Source organism: Cryptomeria japonica, chromosome 1, assembly GCF_030272615.1.
Source record: "Cryptomeria japonica chromosome 1, Sugi_1.0, whole genome shotgun sequence".
In the NCBI taxonomy this organism is placed as follows: Eukaryota; Viridiplantae; Streptophyta; class Pinopsida; order Cupressales; family Cupressaceae; genus Cryptomeria; species Cryptomeria japonica.
Genome location: NC_081405.1, coordinates 204,899,848 through 204,916,858, shown reverse-complemented (window position 1 = coordinate 204,916,858; position 17,011 = coordinate 204,899,848). Strand labels below are relative to the sequence as shown.

Here is a 17,011-nt window from a genome sequence, read left to right as displayed (position 1 = left end):
AAAATAAATACTATAAACTAAAAATACAAAAGCCAAAATCCCTCATTCAATGGATTAGTGGAATTAACTCTACTTATTATCCTCGTACATGAATCAATTGGATTCCCCCACCGATTGGATTGAGGATGAATTTTGATGGGGCTACATGAAACAATCAAGGATCATTAGGTGTTGGCTGCATTAGGTGTAGACTCATTGGTACAACCTCAAAAAAATGAAAGATGGAACCAACAATGAAGTTGAAGCATAGGCTTACAAGTATGTAAAAAAATGTTTTTTGTTTTGTGCAAGTTTAAGGTGACTCAATGGTGACCATTAACATAGTTCAAAAGTAGGGCTCTCCAAATTGGAAAATTGCTAACATCATGCAGAAATGTTGGCTTATATTGGATGCTTTTGCTAAATTTTCTATACTATTGATAAGAAAGAGGAGTGCATCATTCATAATGACGCGAGGGCTTCGAAATTCTTTGATAACATGTTTAAACTAAATCATATCTAAAGTATCATGTGCTAAGGAAGACAATTATAAATTGCTATGCATCTTACATGGATCAATTGGGTGCAGTAGATGATAGATGTATATATAGATAGCGAATGTATATATCATGCAAAAGTTGACTCAAGCATGCAATGGGATTGCAAATTGGTTTAGTTGCAATCACTTCTATTTGTAATGCACAAGATAATTAATTTAGAGATGGGGAACTTTTTTATTTAAGCTACGCAAATTATCGTGAATAATAGACACTTGCTTGAAAAAGGAGTTCAAGACTTAAGACAAGGACATGATACATGCAATCAAAATGGTGTTGGGCGATGAGTTCATGACAACAATGCATAGATATGGAGTAAACATTGATATGGCTTAAATGTTTGTTGGTATGTTGTTGGATTCTATTGAGTGAAAGGAAATAGTAAGGGCAACTGTGATGTCTCTACCAAATAACTCTTGTGTGGTGGCTTGGAAATCGTTCTTGTAGATGCTATTCCAAGCTTGGGCTTCCCTTTGTCGAATGACACCTTGTGAATAAGTGTTGGGATTGTAATGGGTGTTGGGATCTCCTTCATCATCCCTTCCAATGGTTGTTTAGAGGTGGAATTAAGGAATAAGGTGTGTCTTGCCATTGAATTTTTTAAATGTGATATTGGGGTTTGTTGATGGGGAGGTTTGCATTTCCGTCAACACAAAATAAAATACACAAAGTATATCCTATTCTCTCTTGAATAAGGAAATCTTGTATGCTATTTTAAATGCCCAAACAAGATAACCTCAAGGTTTCTAGTGTTAGGTCTTGACTAAAATTAGGATAACTCAGTGATGATGCGATTTACTGGTAATGAAAAGGGACTTACTCATCTGCCAAGATGGTTTGCATCTGATATGGCAATTTGATTGATGCTTTACTTCTTAAATTGATTAAAATAAAGGGCAAAAGAATAGGGTTTAGAGAATCCAGGGACAATGATGGTAATGGTTGGTGCTATAGGTAGACAGACTTCACATAAAACTGATTCTTGCTTAGCCAGAGGTAAACTCACAACACCACAGAAATAGTGCAATCTCCAAAGGAAAATGAAAAGATTTTCAGACCATGAACATACATTAAGTACCCAATTTTGGTGCAACTTAAATAAAAATTCATAATTGAACTAATAACAATGATGGGCTCAGACTAACCATGCACAAAGATTTACAATCAATAAATCTCTAATGGTATGAACTGGAAATCGATCAAATACCCTCACACTTCACCAATAAAATCACTATACTTAAACTTCTTTGATGAAAGAAACCATGCAAACCAAGAGAGGACAACCAGTAAAACACCATACTTCAATGCTTATTCATTTGCTTCAATTGCTTATACAACAATGTCTGTTCAACATTTCCTATTCTACTCTAATTCTACTTGCTGGCTACTTCTACTTCTAATTTCTAACCTTAACTTCTACATGCTAACTTTCACAATGAGAGAGGCACTGGCCTTTTATAGATTTTACTTTTTGAATTAATGGCCAAGATTTAATCCATTCAATGGCCTAGATCTACCCTCTAGAAACCTTAACAACTTTAGTTAATGATCCCAACAACTTTCAACTGCTTTAAACTACTTTCCAACTACTCTCACTACCAGACAAAATTACAGCTTGGCAAAATAATAGCTTTTGTCACAAAAAGGCAAAATTGGCAACTGGATAAATAACTAACTTTTGGCCTTTCTTGTATTGTATTAAATTGGGTCCAAAAGTTGTCATTTTACAATAAATCATATTCTTGCCATCTCCAGCTATTCCTTCTCTATTTTTGTGTGCTCCTTGTAGCACCTTTGTAGCTCGAAGCTGTTTTCTAGAAATTTGGAAAAGATACCCTCTAGACTATGATAGTGGTGTTTCATCTTCTTACTTTGCCTTTCTTAACAACATATTCTTCATTGGCACAACTCTGTTGATACTTCCATGTGTCTACAAAATTCTTCATTTTTGTGAGCATGCTATCCTTAATCTTCTTCAAAAAGACATCACCTTCAGAATTTTTATCTTATATTTCCTGTTTCCGTCTTGGTAATCTTCTAGCATGCTTGGAAATCATATCTTGAAGTCCTCAAATGATTAGCTCTCTCACGTGATCCATCAACCTTGGTTCCTTTGCCTCCGAGCTTATTTTCTGGAAATTGCTTCATCATGATCATATCTTCAACTTGTGTCCTGGATTTCCTCTTTTGTTGCTCTATTGGTGGTATGGACTTGCAAGGACAAAAAGAGCTTTATTATCTCAAGGGTTTCTAGGGCTAGTATTTCAAATGCCCTTCTTATTCGATTACCATCACACTCATTTCCACTTGAACACACATCATTGTTCACTCCTATTCTTCATATCCATCAAAAGATTCATCAACCCATACAACCTATCCTATCCCACTTTGAGAGAGTAATTTTGACATTTAATCTGTAATGTCCCCGTTTTGGCCCGGAGTTGTTTTTATTTGTTTGTTGGAGAAATAAGGGGAAATTATTTAATTTAATATTATATAAGTTGTCTCATTATATTTATTTAAAAACATACGTGAGACGACTTTATATTTTATTAAATTAATAAAGTGACTAAGTACAAAATTAAAATAATTAATAAGTCCCTTATAAAAAATAATGTAAAATATTATTTTATTAAAAAGAAGCTTCTAGAAGCTGACCGATCCTTGTGAGGAAAAGGATAAAAGGGGGGATGTGGCTCATTAATTGGCATCGGTTATTTGTTATCTCCTCTTGAGTTGATATTTTGGAGCCTAGGGCATCTGCAGATTTGATCATTGGGAATGATACCTCCCTTTGATTTGCATAACTAAGGGGGTGAGAGATCCTCCGAAGGATTGCTTTGGGAGTGAAGGACACCTCAGTCTTTCACATTGGAGCTCACAGAGTTACAGCATTATCCATGGTGAATAATCTGAAGTTACATTTAGACTCATAGTATTTGATGATATTTTGTGCCAGCATTTTGGAAGGAAATAAGACGATTTTGTAGGAGCATTTTTGGGAGTTTTTGGTGGAGTTTGCAAGTGGTTCTATCAGATCTGAGACAAATTGCTTCAGACCTCTAACTGCCACGATTTTTCTCCCTATTCATTGCTAATACATCATATTAATATTTGGAGGGCAGCGCTAGCATCTAGGAGGAAGGATGATTTACATTGGTGCATTTTGGAGAAGTTAAGGTGAAGTTCGAAGCCCATATAATTCTGAAACTAAGTCATATTCCCTGCTCCAAAAACCACAATTTGGTTTATGCATCATCACCAAGGCATTAAACCCTCCTCAAGAGGTCAGCAGAAATATTGGTGAAGAGGGGCGATTCCTTTGAAGAGATTTTGAAGGTGTATTGTGGAGAAATCAGTGACTATTCAGTCCAAGACAAATTCGTAGCAGTCAGCATCATATTCGATTTTGGTTTAGAACTCCCTATATTGGTATCAATCATCATTTTGAGGAGTAGTGCTACATTGGAGAGGTCAAGGCAATCTTTTGGGGGAAAGATCGGAGACTATCAACAGGCTGTAATCATTATCTGACCACTCTACTACAGCAAGGACAAATTCTGAAGACAAGGTTCGATCAGCAGATTGAAGACTCCTTGATCAACGATATTGCTTGCTTCTTCAGTGGCAAGGCTAGGCGAGCTTTGACAGGTTCCTTTAAAACTTCATTACTCCTTGTAATCTCATGTTGTATGCAGACTTTCATGGCTGCCTAATGTTCTCAGAAAATTCTGAGTGTTCATTAATAAGTCGCTATGTTTTTGAACACGTGTGAGCTATGTAATGACACTATTGTCTTATGAAATAAAGGAGTAATTGTGTGCATCTTTTGATCATTGTTACAAAGTTTTGCCAACTGTTTGATATAAATACAGTCAGCTGTAGGTGCATATTTAACATTGTAAATTCATCTCTATGCATTGCTTAAGGATCCAAGTGTCAATTAATGCATTAAAGTGTTGATTCTTAAGCCTTGGGAGCCATCTATAGTCATTTTAATAAGAAAGTATCAGACAGATATTTTAGACCAGCAAGCTGGAAGGCTGTCCGTGAAGTGTTTGACGATATTACTTGTGTCTCATAAGCACATTTTTAGACATACAAGAACAAGGGATATTATAGTGGTATTAGAGCGGTTTCCTGCCATCCTATTGGGGTTTGAATTAAATATCTAGAGAACTCCAGTTGCATCATTTGAGTGACCAGCACACATAAGTTTTAGTTATGGGTTACTACAGTATTGTAGGGAAATCCAGGGAAGAGATTGAACAGGATGCGCTTTGGCCTAAGATTCTAACTGAAGCCCTATTCTTCTATTCTGGTTCTCTATGCTTGGAGGATGCGCTTTGGCCTAGGATTTATACTTCTCTCAATCCTTAGGAGATCGATTTGATACAAGACCACTCCGTCTCCTTTCAAAAGGACAAAATTGCTTCAAAACACTAGCGAAGCTAGCAAAGGAGAGGGGTCCCTGTCAGAGACAGAGTGTGTGTGTGCAACACAACAGGGTTACTTCTACCAAGAAGACCGATTGGAGGTTTTCCATGCTTTAAGAGGATGATGAATATGCTCCATGATGCTTTTGGGTTGGCACTTGGTATTGATGATTACTATTTTGTATTGGTGTTTATATAGCATAGTCCCTAGAAATATTTTAAAAAAGTCCATTTTGTCTTTATTGGCCTTGCTTCTATATTGTAAGTTTTTGTTGTTCACCATTATGAAGGGATTTTTTCTAATTTTTTGCCTTCCTTAGGAGGGGCAGCATGTTGTAATCTCTTTCAAGATTTAATTCAAAGGGAGTGATCCCCGTGATCACAATTTAGCAACTAAAAATATATTTAATGTTATGCGTTCACTTTAGATCTATAAATATGTGTATTCATATAATTTCCATATCTAGCCATTTCCGTATTAAGTGGTCTTGAAAATTTGCCAAATCTAATCTGTATCCGATACTATAATCATTTCTACACAACATTGGTGAAATGTTAGTGCTTCAAGGAAATAGACATTTATGTTCTGACTTGGGGAAATCAAAGTTCTAGTTATGTTTTCAGTTGCCTAATATGAGATGCAATCTTTATCTCGTGCTATCCATTTTATTATTATTTAAGTTGGCACTTTCAGGTTTTAGAAAATTGTAGTTTTGTGGGGCATGGGTAGATGGGAGGTGGTGGTGTCTTCATTGCTTGTTTATGGTTTAATGTTGTTGTTACTTTTTATTGATAATTGAACTGTAAGTAACTAGATAAAATACAAGTACAATAAAAAAAATACTCTTTTTTATGTTTTCATCATCTATCATGTACATTAACATTTGTTGCTGATCATTCTTAGATATAGGCATTAACAAGCTACATGTTTTGTATGCTTTTGTATCTATGATATATTTACATGTTCGTTGTCATGTATTTGAAATGCTGTCATCTCTTTTTATGCAATTCATGTGAGATCTATTTATTGACTTGTTATTTCAGACAGTTGAAAGCAGTGCGCATGGTAGTGGTTATGATGAAGTCACATTATCTCAACTTGTAAGATCATATTTTTGTACTAAATGGCCTTTTATAAAATAATTTCTGTCTTGCATTCAACATTTTGGTATTTATATCTTGAACATTTGAAATATATAACAATCCTGGTTCTCTTGCATGGTACAGAATTTAATTGATTTAGCAGGATCTGAAAGCTCAAAGACAGAGACAACTGGTCTGAGGAGGAAGGAAGGTTCTTACATCAATAAAAGTCTGCTAACTCTTGGAACGGTATATGTGCTACTTTTTGAAGAACACTTTTATTATGGTTATTATGCATAAGAAGATCACAATAACTTACATCTTATGGATAAGTCAATTAAAATCATGCTTAGTTAGTTCATTCAATTTCTAGAATGATGCGTTATATTTCGGTTTATTTTTGTGGAAGTCCTTCTAAGCCTTGCAAGGTAGAAATTTTAAAAGTAGAAAATGTACATATAAGTCATTGTGCCATGAGGTGAGGTCTATAGAGAATTTCTCAAATGTCTCAAATTAGAGGGCAACAGAAAATGAAATGCTTCTTATAATGCACATTGGAGCAGCATATGCTATTGTGGGGTGAGAAGTGAGGAGTGATTCCTTGGATGAAGGGCCTTGGAAATAATCCACAAGATTATATGGATGACATATGGAGAGTCAATAGATAAGCTAGTCCAGAATAAATTGCTGTATTTTGTGGCAAATAGGCAATTTATTCTCGGGATGTCTGCAATGGTGTACAAGAAAAAATAACGGGCAGATTTTTTTCTAGAACAGGTCCATGTAATCTGGAGATAAGGTCAACATGTATCATTTTAAATGGCCTTGTAATTTGTTTTCAATATTTTCTTGGAAAGATCAGGAACATCTTGCGATAATATATCTTGAATGGTGGACAGTCAACTGGCTAATGTTGAGACAAAAGCTTGAAATATGAATCTACTCATGTTTTAAGATTGTTGAATGTGATTATTGAAATGTTACACATCAATTTCTTGTGACATGATGTTATCCTAATTTTCTGTGACTGTATCCATTCAATTTGTGTAAGCAAATTTTATTGTAGTAATAAAATTAAATTCTATTAATATTTTTAGTGGGCATTAGAAAGTTTCAATTTCATGCGTTGACTAGATTCATGAAATATGATATATCAAGTTTCTTATGCACTTATCTTGTTGAAAACTGGATATGTGATATGTTATGCAGGTAATTGGAAAACTGAGTGAAGGAAAGGCTTCACATGTACCTTACCGTGATTCTAAACTAACTCGACTTTTGCAGTCTTCATTGAGTGGGCATGGGCATGTATCGGTATGTGTGCCTTTCCCATTATGTCATTAGCAGCCATTTTATTCAAATCATAGGCATGCTTGAAAAGCTGTCCAATTTCAGTTTTTGAACCATGCTTTCCATGTTACAAAATCAGATCTACATCACTTTGGCATGTGTAGAGGATACTTCTTTTTTTTTGGTTTCTTGTAATGCACACCTTGAGCTGTGTTATCGTGTTTTACTGCCAAATCACTCTTAAAATATCTCCAAAGGGAAATGAAGTGGATATTATATGCTTTAAGGGAAAAAAGTTGGTTTTTTTAAGTGCATACATACAAAAGCTGTTTGTACATACTACATTCTTTTGCAGTATAGTTCTTGGTTTCTTAAATAGGCACTGGTGTGACTGACCTATTCAGTTAATGTATGGAAAAACTGATGTTTACAGCTTATATGTACAATCACACCAGCATCCAGTAATATGGAGGAGACCCACAACACCTTAAAGTTTGCACAGAGAGCCAAACGAGTTGAAATTCGTGCTGCACCAAATAAGGTTTGTATTTCTATTACTTATAGAGTTAAGTAGAAAAATGACAAGCATAGGTACTAGATTAACATCTAAGATTTTGGAAATTCTTGTACTTTTATATTTCTTTTGTGGATAAAGCTGAGAGTTTCCTTGCCTGTGAAGATCATTGATGAAAAGTCATTGATAAAAAAGTACCAAAAGGAAATTTCGAGTCTGAAGAATGAACTTGATCAATTAAGGAGGGGTATTATTGTGACAACTAGCCAGGAGGAGCTTATGACATTAAGGCAACAGGTCCTTTCCTCTGTCTCACATTTCCCTCTATATCGGGATGTCTTGTGCATTGCATTTTTGTGTTATATTTCTGTGATCCAATTTTTTTTTTTTATGGTAATCAATGATTATGAATTGTGTTTCCGATTTTTTCTTTATAATTTATATGCTGGAAGTTCTTATCCATGAGAGGGGAAACCAAACTTAAATAATGAAATAATTTGGAAGACCATGGATTTTTTCATTGTGACTATATATTTACCGGTAAATATATACTATTGGTAATGAGTCTGAAAGTTGAAAACTGTGAACAGCTTGAAGCTGGTCAAGTCAAAATGCAGTCAAGGCTAGAAGAAGAGGAGCAAGCTAAGGCAGCACTTATGAGTAGAATCCAGAGACTGACCAAGCTGATCTTAGTATCTACAAAGAATGCAATTCCTACAAATCTTTCAGACATCCCTGGTCATCAGCGCAGGCATTCTTTTGGTGAAGATGATGTAATTACAATTTATTCAAGCCCTGCAAATTTTAGATGCTTCAACTGATGCGATAAGTCAAATTTCTGACAAAGCTATGCTTGTATTTTTATAGATTAGTTGTTCGAAGGGAACAATTTGCAGATTTCAATATAAAAAATGTACATTTAACTCATGTGCGTGAATTGTAGAAATGCATATGTGTACATTGTTTTTCTGGTCGAAGTAGTTTACAGATTTGCAACATACATATCTCTGTGATGACAATGAGTGATAAAGGACATTATAAAATAAGTTAGAAAGGAAGAAATATTCCATTGTATTGGGAAGATAATTTGAATTGTACTGTTCATGAAAATTATTATTAATGTTGTTCATTAAAGATTAGTCCATCCTCTTGTTGATTCTAACAATATATATTCTATATGATTAACAACTGATTGGAAGGGAAATTTACAAGTGACTCGTTGAGCTCAGAAGAAAGTAGCAAATATTAGGAACTTAGATTTTAGTGGAGTTCTAGTAACTGTGCTAAGTGAATGCTCAGGTAGGGCATGTTGTTTTATGGTAAAAAATATGAACAAAAACTACATTTCCTTGATTAAAATATTCTCACAGATCATTGCATTTAGGTTCAGTGGAATTATAACTATTTTAGCAAAAGCCATGACATGGAAGGAAACAAAATGCTACTAAAGCACTGTCTCTCTGTGGCAATGGGTTTACTCCATAAGGTTTTGCTATAGTATTGTTTTTATAATCTTTGGTGGCATGCTTTGATCTTCCCAAGCTTCATGATTCATATCTTCACTGCGCCCTTCCTTACTTGGCTAAACTCACTTAGATGCTGTGGTTTAGGGGGTTTAATTATTTTCAGTTTACCATTCTTCTGCTTGTTCTCCTCTATTGTAACTTTCGGGTCACATTGATCTACTTTAATCATTTGTAAACATTAATATATTTTTTCTTTCTCAGAAGCTAGATCCACTACTGGAAAGTTCAGCAGCATGTCCTGAGAATGAGACCTCTTCAAATGGATCTGCTGCTTCTGCTAATTCAACAATTCCATTGGACCTGGCAACTGAAATAAAATCTGGGAGTCGAAAGTCATTAAACAAAAGAGGCGATGAACAGTTTCCCTCAATTGACACATTTGCAGACTCCACACAAGCTGGTGATCTTTTCAGTGGGACTGTACGCGGACGAAAGCCTCCTCCTGTAAGTAATCCACATATGTTTTAACCTTTAAATAGGGGATTTAACTGGTGCAACTTTTTATTTTTAAACTGGAGTAAATCCTGGTCTTTCTTTATTGATGAAGTAGCATAAACATGAAGCTTATCTTCTTGGTGTTTCTCATTCGAAATAAATTAATGTAAGCACTGTGCCTAAAGAATATTTGATTCATTCTTATTTGGATAGTTTAACTTGTTTTGTTAGTCATTTGTAATATTATCATCACATTTGGATTTATTGTTCTAGCCATATATGTTATTATCTGAATTGATTTCCTTTGGTACTATGCAGGAACTATTTTACCTATTAGATTATATACCAGAATGTATTGAAATTGTAATATATCTTTGCAAGAATAAATGTGTTTCCTGACATCTTTGTATAGAGGCATTTACTGAAGTGAATGTATGCTTATATAGAGTTATATTTTGATTGTTTTTTCTTTTTCATGTAATTTTTTTTTTGATTAGCTGTACTTCAACTTGAAGGTTTTCAAGTTGTAAATGTGTTGCATTAGTAGATGTGTTTGCTAAGACAAATTTACTCAAATTTCCATCAAGCACATTAATATCTTGCCTGTTTGAGTGTAGACTGGTACAACCATGGTGGATCAAATGGATCTTCTCACAGAGCAAGTAAAGATGCTGGCTGGTGAGGTTGCTTTTGGTACAAGTTCACTCAAACGTCTCTCTGAACAAGCTGCAAACAATCCAGAGGACAACAAACTTCAAGTATGCTTCTGTTGTTGTTGTTGTTCAAATTCAAGTCCATACTACTGCAGTTTTTCTGTGCAGTTTGTAAAAGGTTTTAATATTTTGTACCTACACACTAATTGTTCATTTGTTATATAAGGCACAAATGCAAAAATTGGAAAACGAGATTGAAGAAAAGAAACTACAAATGAAAATATTGGAGCAGCGAATAACGGGAAGCAGCATAGCAGCAGCAAATAATGCATCACCAATGGAAATGCAACAAGTAATCCTTTTTACTGTTTTTCAGCATTTGTAGGCATGTTTTGTATACCTATTTACCACAGCATTCCTACATATACCCTTCTATTTGGTTGATCTTTATTAACAATTCCTGTAAAATTTTTGGTATGCAGACAATAGCAAAGTTAATGAGCCAGTACAACGAAAAAGCATTTGAGTTAGAGGTAAATCAAACATCTGAATTTTTATAGTATCAACCTGATATATGCTAGTCTCTGCTTCCATGTATATGGTATGCTGGAAAATTTTTGTGTCATTCAAAATACAAATCTACTATTTTGAGTTCATTCCAAGTTATTCCTTTCTAACATATTACTGTGAACGTTTACACCAAAATATCTTGATTTAGCTGTATAAGTCTTTTTCTTTCTTTATAAAAAGGAAGCTTTAATCCATGCTGAGGGTACACATGGGTGCAGATAAAGTCTGCTGACAACCGTATACTCCAGGAACAGCTGCAAGTGAAGGTTTGAATCTTAATTCTCATTTCTATTTCTATGTAATACACTTGTATAGATGGAAAATTGCATTAAACATTCTAAAGTTTTACATAGCTTTTTATTCAAGAAGACTTTGCATGATATCCTCATTCTCGAATCTACTTAGTTGCTGTTCATTCTCAATTTAATCTATTCTAGTGCCATATGTTATTGAAGGATATCTGTTCAATATATTCTCACTGTAAATTCTCAAGTTTTGTACTAATCTTATTTGGTCTTTTTTGTTATATCATGCTCTGGGTAACCTCTCCATGCTGCAGGAGTCTGAAAACAAGGCCCTGCAAGAGGCTAATCTTTTACTGCGCCAACAATCCACATCAGCTGCAAAGAAGTCAAGCCAGAGTGATAATGGATTTATTGACGAGTCAACAGACAGGTATACTAGTGGAGAAATGGCTACAGACAAGAACAGGAAGACAGAAAATGATGAAGAGCTGCAGGGGCAGATTCTCCTTCAGGTTGTAGTTCTGCCAGCTCTTGATGTACTATGTTGTTTTAGGATAATGTCTCTGATTTCAGGAATGAATAGAGAAAGGCGTTATCATTTGAGTTACAAAGTTCAATACTTTCAACCAAGTTCACAGATGTTTGGTAACCAAAAGAATTGCATAAATACTTATGAGCTTTAAGGAAGGCCAATTGCTGGAGCTAGTCAAATCTCAGGCTTATGTATGTTCATCTGATTAATAATGAATGGCATAGATGGCTTTAAAGTATAGTGACTTAATTGGAGTGCTCGTAAGTGTTAACCAACATGATAGGATGTTAGGAAAATCTGCTACAATAAGTAGTCCACCTTGGCTGAAAGACCTATATCTACTTGTAAAACCTAATTTCACAATCAGCCCACTTAGCGGGAAAGCTGGTATTTTAGATCCTATTGAATAGTGTTTTGAAGCATATCCCTCATGCAATGTAGGATAGAGGATTTATGGCATGTCGTGCAGGTATTCCTCTTTTGGGTGAGAACAATTGCTATATGAGAGTTCAGCATGATTTCAAAAGATTTAATTGGAGGTCCATTCAAAGACATTGCAATTATATACCAATGCATACAGACTATACTGCCAATACAAGGATTTAAAGACCATATAACCACTAAAACACAGTTAGACAACAATTTTAAGCCACGGTACTATCCATTTATGCTTGAAACCCACTACAAAGGTTATCTATGCACAATTTGTTAATGGGCATGCTTGATTCTTGTCCGTTAATTCTTCCATCATTAAGATCACAACTAGATATATTATGATCCATTCCAAAAAGCCTTTTGCATTGCATGTTCTTCAAGTTCAGACCTATTGACAAGGCTTGCATGATGGTGTTGCCCAGGCCTTTGCCTTCCTGATGCAGAAGTGTATTTTAATTCTGACAAGTATAGCAGGTATCACAAGCTCATTGTAGTCTGTATTCTAGAATGGAATGACCAACTTCTTCCACATGGAATTGATACTTCGTGTTTATATTTTGATATTTTGAATTTGATCTGATGAGACTCAAGGCTCAAGTGTAACTCTGTATTTGTTCCTGATCAATTAGAGAGGGCACATAAAGGTTGGGGGTGAAGTGTGTTCTGTTAGGCCTCTTAAGCATTATTATTATACTACATAAATATGTTTTCTTTGTTGATACGTTTTAGTTGCTCTTACTTTATGATGTTTTGCTACATATTTTTTTGTACAGTTGAGGTTTCAGTTAATGAGTATATGGAAGTAGCTCTGTGACTTTCTTTCATATTATATTGTTCCATTTCCTCATTCCTATTTCTGTTTTTCAAAGTCAGCTGAAAGACACATCATATACACTCACAATATAATACTTAATTAAGCTTGGAATTTTCTGTTACAAATACTTCCAATTGTGCTTCATACAAGTTTTGGCAGATGGACTGAATTTAAGTATTTCCCAATAATAATATAATTCATTTTTCAATGTTCTTTCCTTTTATGGTGGGTCTATTTTCTTGCATTTTTATATCTTCTTTAGGATACAAACATGAGCTTATAATTTTCTAGCCAATTTGCAGGAATTGTTAATTTGGACTAACCCTGCAGAAACAACTAATCTTTTGCTTTTCTGCAGTACAGGCAGCAGAAATTGATAAATTGATGCAAGAGAATGTTAGGTTAAATGAAGAAAATGGTGGCCTGCAAATTCAAAGTCAGAAATTGGCTGAAGAATCATCATATGCAAAAGAGCTGGCCTCAGCTGCAGCAGTTGAGCTTAAGAATTTGGCAGAGGAAGTTACCAAGCTTTCTTTCCAAAATGCAAAATTGTCAAAAGAACTGGTGACAGCCCAAGAAACACTATCTGTTAGGGGCTCAGTAAAACAGGGTCTTAGCAATGGTCAGCGTAAGGGTTCTGATGCCAGGATTAGGAAAGCACGTTTTGGAAATAGAACATATGAGGCTGGCCATGGGGCCTATGATGATGTAGATTCATGGAGTCTTGATCTAGAGGGTATGAAGAGAGAGTTACATGCAAGAAAAGAGAGGGAAGCTGCTCTTGAGGCTGCTTTAGCTGAAAAAGATCTCATTGAAACAGAGTATCAGAAGAAGGTTGATGAAGCAAAGAGGAGAGAGACAGATTTGGAGAATGACTTAGCTGGCATGTGGGTTCTTGTTGCGAAATTGAAGAAGGAGGTAGTAAGAAATGCTGAGACTAGAATTGTCGATGATATTGATCATGGTAGAAACAGTATTGGTAACGCAGATGGCTTAAAAGTTCAAGAAGATGATATTAAAGTGGATGAGCAGAAAGACACAGATACGTTAGAATGTTTAAAGGCTTCTCTTGAAGCTGAAAAGAAACGAGGCGTGGAAATGACATCACTAATTGCTCAGCTGAAGGTAATCCATTCAGAACAGCTTGGAGTCCTAGAAACTCTTAGAGGTGTTTGTAATAAATATGAGAATATAATATTATAATGTGGGTCATATCTTTAAGCTCTTTTTGATAGAACATGTAGTTGACAGTGTGTTTGTGTGTATACATTTTGTACTCGTGTGCATGACTGGATTGAATGACAAGGTGCAAATCTTTCAACTTCAAAGCTGCTTTTGGAGTTGCTTGAGAATGTATATTAATTTCATGCTATTTTTGAATCAATCAAATCAGTTAAATCATTATAATAATGTTTCTTTTTTGACTTTCTTTTTTGACATCAAAATATTCAGTTCTTTCTTGCTGTCAAGTATGACATAAATTTTATTTTATTGCAGAGTGAGGACCTGGACGGGCTAGAACTTTCCGCTTTAGAAAATCTTCAAAGTCTTCATGTTGAGGCATTGACCAAGCTTTGTGAAGCTAAGGTCTCTTTCCTGTTTTTATAATTGATCTTTTTGTACTTTGGAAGTAGATGTTAGATGCTTGCTTTTAAAAACAAAAATTCATCTTTCTGCGTGCGTCTATACTAGACCAATGTGTGCTAACTGCTAACCCTTAAGCATTTTCTCTAGGTTATTTAGAATGTTATGTGATCTTATCGTTAAACAATGGCCTCTTTCTTGAACAATATGTTCACAAACTTTTTTCTAAGCAGTGTGCACTAAATCAGTTGATTCCTCATAAAGATGCTAGATCAAAACCCATGAGCTTTTTTATGAAGAAAAACGACCACAGTTTTTCAAAAGTTCTTACAAATGTTGAATAATGCTGTGCGATAAATAATGGTGGATTAAAAACCGAGTCTGTGGGTTCATCTATATGTTGTGTGAATCATTTTGAATATTTAGTCTGATGATATTAAACCGAGTCTCTGTTCCAGTTATACCTCATCAAAAATTGAAAGTACCATGTTTGAACCATGTCTTCAAAGTAAGTAAATATGGGTTGAATTTCCTCTATAAAACTGAATGGACCTATCAATGTTTTGAAACCAATCTCAGAATTTTGTCTTTTTTAGTCGATAGTTCCATAGAATTGCTTAAGTGGAAAGAATTCACCGCCTATCACACCTTGTTCCAGAAATGAATAGCAATTTTATGATGACCCATATGAAAAATTTTCATCAATGTCTAGCTCATTTTTCTAAGCACATGGTTCAGAGTTCTCTGTTTTATAACAGTGAGAGAATATTGAATGTTTTCTCCAAAGTGTGACTTGGATCCCTGCATATTGTCAAAACTGTCAGGCTCGGATGCAGGAGAAGCTAGAGAAGGGAAAAGAGCGTGAGTCAAGTGGTTGCAATGGTACAAATGATGAGGAAAGTAATGCACATGTTTGTAAAGTTTGTTTTGAAGCTGCAGCAGAAGCTGTTCTCATTCCTTGCCGACATTTCTGCTGTGAGTGAAGCAAGAATTCATTCCAACACAACCATATTTCATTGCAAATGATCATGTCATATTTTTTTGGTAATGAATTGATATGGTTTGGATTATGGGCTGACTCAATTTAAATGAGCACAATGTTGTTGTCTTATTCATATTTGCATGCTCCTTTTCTGAATTACCTTCGTATTTTTTTGGCAGTATGTAAGACTTGTGCAGTAGCTTGTACAGAGTGCCCTCTATGCAGAACTAAGATTACAGACAGAATAATTACGTTTACCTCCTAGTTATAAAGAGACAGCACAAAAGCTCAGGTATTGCATGGTTCAGGGTTGGAGAAAAATTTCTTTGGCGTTTTTTTTAGTATTTTCCATCTGCTTTTGTTCATTTTTCCTGCCCATTTGCCTGTATTAGAGTCCTCTTTGGTCACACAATATTTGCATACCTATGCATATAATTGTTCAATTTGTAATTGTTAATTGTCCAGGAAATAATCTTTGCACATTGATTCATTGAGGAGTCTGCAACTGTGATAAATGAATTTCTTATTAATCCTATGTAGATGTACAAAGGCTATCAATTGTGTTATATAAGTTATAATCTCTATACATCTTTCAAAGGGCCTTTCTGAGCTCTTATTTCACCCCTTCATTATTGGATGGAGGCACTCTTTTAGGCTTTGTTGCATACCATTTGAGATTTAGAATGTAGGCAACCATACAAAGTGGAGTGTTCATAGTGTTCCACTACTGTCATAATGGACCTGAATCCCAAATTAGGCCCCTACTAATGGTGAATTCTGCCCTCATTGCTGTTTCCTTATTGCACAAATGACATAATCATGCTCTATTCCTCGTAATTTTTTTTCTTGCCTTTGTCTATGGCTGTTACAAATTGTAAAAGAGGTTTTGTTGAATTATTTCGGCTTTCTGTATAAGGTTTGAGGAGTTTAGAAGGGCGTTCAAATTAGTTATTTGAAGTAATAGTCCCTGCAACACTTATGCTCAAAAAAGAACGCCCAACATCACTTCTACCACTATGGACTCTTTGGTGAATTTGAATTTTTTTTGTCCTCATTGCTGTTTTCTTTGTTGAAAATTAATGACAACTGCAAGTGCAAACATAGAACAAAAAGTTAACAAACAAAAATTCTCTAATTGTTTGAACTTCGACAGAAACAAAATAAAATGCAAAAGTATTTTTGAAAATGAACAATAGATGGTGAACTTACCTCAAATGATGTAGATTTGGTACTCTTTTGCCCTCTTCTCACTGTTGTTCTCTTCTCTTTTCACAGCTGTTCTCTTTCTTTGTTTTTCTCTCTACAAGTTGGGAAATGGCAAATTAAGTTTCTATTTTGTTTTGAGTTGTTTGTATTTCAATTTTAGGTTTAGGTTT

The 17,011-nt window shown here is 34.9% G+C and overlaps 1 protein-coding gene across 1 annotated transcript in view; it reads left to right on the top strand.

Moving 5' to 3' along the window:
* Positions 1-17,011, top strand: part of LOC131070149 (kinesin-like protein KIN-7D, mitochondrial) — an 81,865-nt gene that overhangs the window by 64,123 nt on the left and 731 nt on the right. The window contains exons 10-25 of the mRNA XM_058005692.2: positions 6,017-6,073; positions 6,200-6,304; positions 7,265-7,369; positions 7,779-7,886; positions 8,025-8,156; positions 8,450-8,632; positions 9,587-9,829; positions 10,438-10,578; positions 10,700-10,825; positions 10,956-11,006; positions 11,262-11,309; positions 11,603-11,800; positions 13,433-14,194; positions 14,567-14,656; positions 15,478-15,628; positions 15,815-15,927. Of these exons, the coding sequence (XP_057861675.1) occupies positions 6,017-6,073; positions 6,200-6,304; positions 7,265-7,369; positions 7,779-7,886; positions 8,025-8,156; positions 8,450-8,632; positions 9,587-9,829; positions 10,438-10,578; positions 10,700-10,825; positions 10,956-11,006; positions 11,262-11,309; positions 11,603-11,800; positions 13,433-14,194; positions 14,567-14,656; positions 15,478-15,628; positions 15,815-15,900 (2,586 nt within the window). The 3' untranslated portion in view covers positions 15,901-15,927. The remainder of the gene's footprint in view (positions 1-6,016; positions 6,074-6,199; positions 6,305-7,264; positions 7,370-7,778; positions 7,887-8,024; positions 8,157-8,449; positions 8,633-9,586; positions 9,830-10,437; positions 10,579-10,699; positions 10,826-10,955; positions 11,007-11,261; positions 11,310-11,602; positions 11,801-13,432; positions 14,195-14,566; positions 14,657-15,477; positions 15,629-15,814; positions 15,928-17,011) is intronic.